Source organism: Cucurbita maxima, unplaced genomic scaffold (genome assembly GCF_002738345.1).
Source record: "Cucurbita maxima cultivar Rimu unplaced genomic scaffold, Cmax_1.0 Cma_Scf00040, whole genome shotgun sequence".
In the NCBI taxonomy this organism is placed as follows: Eukaryota; Viridiplantae; Streptophyta; class Magnoliopsida; order Cucurbitales; family Cucurbitaceae; genus Cucurbita; species Cucurbita maxima.
The window spans coordinates 1,437,661-1,444,428 of record NW_019272056.1 but is presented as its reverse complement, the minus strand read 5'-3'; the positions used below and the strand labels follow the sequence as shown (position 1 = coordinate 1,444,428).

At 32.9% G+C, this 6,768-nt stretch overlaps 1 protein-coding gene across 1 annotated transcript; it reads left to right on the top strand.

Annotated features, from left to right (window-relative positions):
* Positions 1-1,385: 1,385 nt before the first annotated feature.
* LOC111469404 (MLO-like protein 6) lies at positions 1,386-6,529 on the top strand. The gene is made up of 14 exons (XM_023114646.1): positions 1,386-1,644; positions 1,719-1,776; positions 1,848-2,107; positions 2,560-2,676; positions 2,764-2,824; positions 2,968-3,056; positions 3,664-3,738; positions 3,831-3,925; positions 4,730-4,779; positions 4,869-4,909; positions 4,998-5,207; positions 5,541-5,608; positions 5,822-5,882; positions 5,966-6,529. The coding sequence occupies exons 1-14, from the start codon at positions 1,522-1,524 to the stop codon at positions 6,401-6,403; spliced, it is 1,746 nt and encodes a 581-aa protein (XP_022970414.1). The 5' UTR covers positions 1,386-1,521; the 3' UTR covers positions 6,404-6,529.
* Positions 6,530-6,768: the final 239 nt, after the last annotated feature.

The following is a 6,768-nucleotide window of genomic DNA, read 5'->3' as shown; positions in this document are numbered from 1 at the left end:
TATATATAATCCATCGGCTTGTATATATATACATATGTATAGATATATTCGCAAAAAGCTAACTCGTTACCGGGTAATTCGAGGTTTGTATTTAATATTTTTTTTTAAATAAACAAGTGCTTAGTAAGTTACAAAATTTTTATTCAATATCCAATAAAATTCTTTATTTATTAATAAGCCTCTAATTTTTTATTTATTTAGATTTAATGATTTTTAAACTTAAAAAGTACATTAAAACTAAATTAAAAACACTTTGAATTTTTACGAAAACTAACTGTTTTTTTTGTGTGAATTTTAGTTTTTAATAATTTTTTTTTTTAAATTTTAACTAGTCCGAAAATTCAACTGTTACTGTGTAAGAACTTAGTCTTTAAACTTATAAGAACGTGGTTATCTGACTCTTTTTTTTAGTAGATTTCAAACCTGCTACCCCGTTAACTAAGAATGGGTGGATGTAGTGTCATAATCGCACTTTTGTGGTAGAGGAACAACGATTGTATGACATTTGTTCTAATCCAACGAATAAGTTAGCCGTGTGAAATTAGGATTTCGCAGACAATATTAGTGTACACTTGAGTCTCGGGTCACGTTTGACAGAAATGTTTTAAAAAACGTGAGCGAGAAAATATGTTGATTTTTTTTTTTTTTGTTTTTTTTAAGGAGCCAATGTAATAGGCTAAAAGTGAATAAGCAACCACAATGACTTTGTTCATATAACCTAGGTAAGAAAAATTGAGTCACATACCCCAATTTTGGGGCATTTTAGACCTGACGAGTGTAGACATGATTTTGGTGACCGAACATACACCCCTAACACAACAAGAATAGTAAAAGTCTATCTAACATAAAAGCAAGTAAAAATGATTTGAAACAGGCATGCGACTATGAACAACACGTCATAAACAAGTATGAACAAGACATCGAACATGCCGCCAAAGACAACATGTCTGGGACAAGTATGACAGTGACATGCAACAACTACACGATCCAAGTCAAAATTCTCTATGAAAAAGGACAAACAAGGCCCAAAGACAACTATCTTATCTAATAGGTTATCAAGCACGACGAGGAGAGGGCTCAACAACTATACCACTACGATCGAACCTAAAAGTTACCCAAGTTCAAGATAGAAAAAAAAACATTATATTAACTTTTATTTTTGTAACAAAATCAAAGTCTAAATGGAATGGATTTTTTTTTTTTTTTTTTACAAAGAAATACGATAAAACAAAACAAAATTTTAAAACACTATAGAGAATTACTTAAAGTCAAAGTCTTCCTTTTCTCTCTCTTATCTTTCTCTCTCTAAAAACCATATATATATATATATATATATATATATATATATATCCATTCCCATCATATCATATGATTATCATCCCTACTCAACACCACAATATCCTCGTCAACAACTTCATACTTCACACCATCTTCCCAAATTTTTCCGGAAAATTCTCCACCATTTTCTTTCAAACTTTCTCGAGAAAATTCAAGCATCGGAAGTAGCTTGATAGTTCATCCATGGCGGCGGCAGGCGGTGGCAAGTCGCTCGAGCAAACGCCGACGTGGGCAGTGGCCGTCGTCTGCTTCATCTTACTCTTCATCTCCATCGTCATCGAATATATAATCCACCTCATCGGACAGGTAAGCTTAAACTTTATATCTTTTAGAAATTTCGCTTAAAATCTAATGATTTTTTTTTTTTTTTTTTTTGGAAGTGGCTGAAGAAGAGACACAAACGAGCTTTATTTGAAGCTCTTGAGAAGATCAAATCAGGTTTTAAAAAAATTAATAAAAATTAACACTTTTTAATGAAAATTAACGTTTTTTATTTTATTGTTTTGTAGAGCTTATGTTATTGGGATTCATATCACTGCTTTTAACTGTCGGGCAAGGTCCGATCTCTGATATATGTATTCCTGAACACGTGGCTGCCACGTGGCATCCTTGTACGAAGGAGAAAGAAGCGAAGATGAATGAAGATATGGAGAAATCCGTGGAACATTTGGCTAATAATGGCTGGAGACTTCTCCATCTGAACGGAACTGGTGGAAGTTTCCGGCGGGTTTTGGCCGCGCCTGGTGGAGCCGACAAGTGTGCTGCCAAGGTACGACCAAAACCTAACACATAACCGGTTTTTGAAAAATAAAACCCGGTTTTTTAAAAAAACCCATTATTTAAAATTTAAAATTTTGGTTTAGAGATTTTAAAAATATTTGTAAAATAGAACAAATTTTTAATTAAATATTTGATGTATAAATTTGGAGGTTTATGTAATTGACTTATTTTATTTTATTTTATTTTTAATTTTTTTTAAAAAAGACATAACTTAATTATCGGTCCGACACCATTAAATGTTTATAAGATAAGATAAAGAGGTGAAGACTTTTTTAAAAAAATGAAAATACACTTATGTCACGAGTTCGACAGTAATTTAATGCAGTATGAAAGTATGAAAATAAAAAATCTCTGCTCGCATTCATATCATTAGAATGAGATTAATTTTAGGTTAAAAACATTGATTTACGATAACGATAACGACATCGTTCGGTTTTGTAGGGTTTAGTGTCGTTTATTTCAGCGGAAGGAATTCATCAACTTCATATCTTCATATTTGTGTTGGCTGTTTGCCATGTTTTGTATTGTGTTCTAACTTATGCTTTGGCTAGAGCAAAGGTAAAATTTTTAATTTTTAATTTTTTTTTATGAGTGTGTAATTACCTTATTACCCCTCTCTCTTACTATTATAATTAACCCATCTAGATGAGGAGTTGGAAAACATGGGAAAAAGAAACCAAAACGGCGGAATACCAATTCTCACACGGTACGGTTTTCAATTCTGTGTATAATAGATCTCTGATATATTCGACATTTTCTGAAGATATTAAAATTATTGAAAGTTTAGGGACTTATTTGATATTGTTTGTAAAGTTTAGAGATTTATTAAACATAATAAAATTATGTCAGATCCCGAGAGATTTAGGTTTGCAAGAGACACCTCGTTCGGGAGAAGACATCTAAATTTCTGGACGAAGAATTCTGCCCTAATGTGGATAGTAAGATTCTTTTCGTGTTTCTAATTTTATATTAATTATACGAAAGTGATCCTCTTTTTATATATATATATATATTTATTTATTATTTGGTCCTTAAATTAATTTTGATTTTAGTCCCTAAATTATTATATTAAAAAAATAATTCAATTATTGCAAAATCATGTGGATGCAATTTTATGGAAATGAAAACGGTCAGAATAAGCCACTTTGGGATAATGACTTTAGCCGCCCAAATATTCCATTATTGGTGACATTACCAGTTTGACCTTTTTAAAATTAAATAAATGCAATATATATATATATATTAATTTAGAAAGTAATTTTTTAATTTTCGTGACAGCTATTAAATAAAATTTAAATAATATTTATTTGACGAGAAATAAAAATATTAATTATACCCACAATTTTGGAGTTCGTATTAATTAAAACTTTAAATTAATAATTTTATTATTGGAATTTTGTTTTAAAACATGAAGAAAAAAATGTTTAAATTGATTTATTTATGAAAATTTATTATTTAATTTTGAGCATAAACTCTCGTGATTTTACTGTTAATTTTCTAAAAGAATCTCGTACTAATGGAAATTTGTTTGTTTGGCTTGAATAGGTTTGTTTCTTCCGACAATTTGTAAGATCGGTTCCAAAAGTTGATTACCTGACATTACGACATGGATTTATAATGGTTAGTTGCTTTTATTAAAGTATGATTTTCATATGAGTCAAATTGTGTATTACCGATCATTGAAAATTGGGCTCTTTTTATCTTAATTACAGGCACATTTAGCTCCTCAAAGTCATACACAATTCGATTTCCAAAAGTACATTAATCGTTCCCTTGAAGAAGACTTCAAAGTGGTTGTTGGAATCAGGTTTGTTCCATAATTAATTCATTACAAATTTTCGGTGGAGAATCACTTGTCTCGATTCGTGTAATAATAAAGACAGAATTTCACGGGAATAGAGATTGAAATAGGAGGTAGGGACAGAGACGAAAACGAAAAAAACTTTTCCGTCTAATTTCCGTTTAACTTGCTCGGTGAATATCTTAATTAGGTATTTTGCGAGAATAGAGATTGAAATAGGAAGTCTGGACAGAGACGGAAATGGATAAAGATTTTTTTGTTTAGTTTCTGTCTAGCCCACTCAGTGAACATCTTAATTAGGTATTTCGCAAGAATGGAAATTGAATATTTTAATTAGGTATTTCGCGAGAATGGACAGAGATAGAAACGAAGAAGGCTTTTCTGTTTAGTTTCCGTCTAACCCGCTCGGTGAACAATTTTAATTAGGTATTTCACTAGAATTGAAATAGGAGGTAGGAATAGAGACAAAAACGTGGAGAAGACTTTTCCATTTAGTTTCCGTCTAACCCCATTTGATGAACATCTTTAATTAGGTATTTTGCGAGGATAGATATTGAAATAGGAGCCAGGGACAGAGACAGAGACGGAAACAAAGAAAACTTTTCCGTCTAGTTTCCATCTAACTCGCTCGGTGAGCATCTTAATTAGGTATTTCACGAGAATAGAGATTGAAATAGGAGACCAGGATAGAGACGAAAACGGAGAAAGCTTTTCCGTTTAGTTTCCGTCTAACCCGCTCAATAAATATCTCTAATTATGTCTTTATTGATCATCGGAGTCAATAACTCTTTTGTTGGGTTAATTTTGCAGCCCACCAATCTGGTTCTTCGCTGTGCTATTCCTCCTCTCAAACACCCACGGTAAGATTCAACAACAAAACATCAATATCATCAAAGTAATAGAACCAAAATATTTGACAAAGTTTTCATTGGGGCATTTCGTCGAACAGGTTGGAGGGCATATCTATGGCTGCCATTCATCCCATTAATCGTAAGAACTTAGCCCAGAATCTGTATTTTGGAGGTGGGAAAATGACGAAGAAAATGATTTTGACTAAAAAGTTAACGATTATTTGCAGATTCTGCTGCTGATCGGGACGAAGTTGCAGGTGATCATAACGAAGATGGCGCTGAGAATACAAGAGCGAGGGGAAGTGGTGAAGGGCGTGCCGGTGGTGGAGCCTGGCGATGACCTGTTCTGGTTCAATCGCCCTCGCCTCATTCTTTATCTTATTAACTTCGTTCTCTTTCAAAACGCCTTCCAAGTTGGCTTTTTTGCTTGGACTTGGGTATGTCCTTCTTTCAATTTAGTCGGTAGATATTGTTTACTTTGGCCTATTATATATTACGTCAGTCTCATGATTTCAAAACGTGTCTTCTATGGAGAGGTAGGCACCAAGCAGTGTGCCAAAAAGAACACTCGGCTTCCAAGGATGGTAAATTGTGAGATCTCACATTCACACTCTCTGTAGTAGACGGTTTTAAAACCTTAAAGTAAAGTACATAAGGAAAAATCCAAAGAGGACAATGTCCGCTAGCGATGAACTTAGGCCATTGCAAGAACATCGATTATCATTCCAAAAGGTTGATGTGTTATCTTAATTGACGTTTTTTTATTTCAGTATGAGTTCGGGCTGAATTCTTGTTTCCACGAACATGTAGAGGATGTGGTGATCAGAATCTCAATGGGGTAAGTTTGCAATACTTATACTAAAAAAAATATTTGATCATTCCGTCCCTTTTTAATTTTGTATCTAATAAATTTTTTAATAAACTTGATTTATTAATTTTTTTTTTAAAATTATTATAAAAAAATCATATTTTGTTTTATTTATTTATTTATTTATTGTTATTTTATAAGAAGATATTAACATGTTTGATATTATATAATTATGAATGTCAGGGTGATTGTACAGATCCTTTGCAGCTATGTAACTCTACCTCTTTATGCATTGGTAACTCAGGTAAAAATTGAATTTTTACTGGAAATATTAACATATTTTCTTCGGTAAAATTTAAAAGCATTGATTTAAATTTGTGTATATAGATGGGTTCAACAATGAAGCCAACTATATTCAATGAGAGAGTGGCAGCTGCCCTTCGAAATTGGTACCACACGGCTCGAAAGCACATCAAACACAACCGTGGTTCGATCACCCCAATGTCGAGCCGACCCACCACTCCGACTCACCACATGTCACCAGTTCACCTTCTTCGACATTACAAGAGTGAGGTCGATAGCTTCCATAACTCGCCGAGAAGGTCACCAGTTGAACATGATCGTTGGGACAATGATTCGCCGTCCCCCTCTCGTCACGCTGATGGTTCGTCCTCGTCACAGCCCCATGTTGAGATGGGAGGCTATGACAAAGATCCAATTGAACTGGGTTTGACTGAAGTTAACCCTGTTCGACCGTCTCGAACGCGCACTCAACATGAGATTGATATTGGTCATAAAGACTTTTCGTTTGATAGAATTGAATGAAAGGGTTTCGTTTAGAAGTTCGTGGATGATGAAAGGAGTAGATTAATCTAGACCGTTCATCTTGAACTTTTTTAACATGTACCATATTCTACTTATGATTTTTTTAATCTTATTTTTCTTTACAAATTTAGAAGAAATGAGTGTAGTATATGCATATGTAATAAGGATGATATCGAGAATATTTTCAATATTAGTTTTAGTTTCATTCTTTTAAATCCATACGAAAACATAAATAGTTTTAAAATTATTAATATGATTTCTATAGGTTGTTCACTCTGAAAAATTCTCTATCGTAACTAATTCAGATAATGTCATAGATAATGTCATCGTTTCCAAACTAGCTGTCCCCGAATGAACTAATGTGG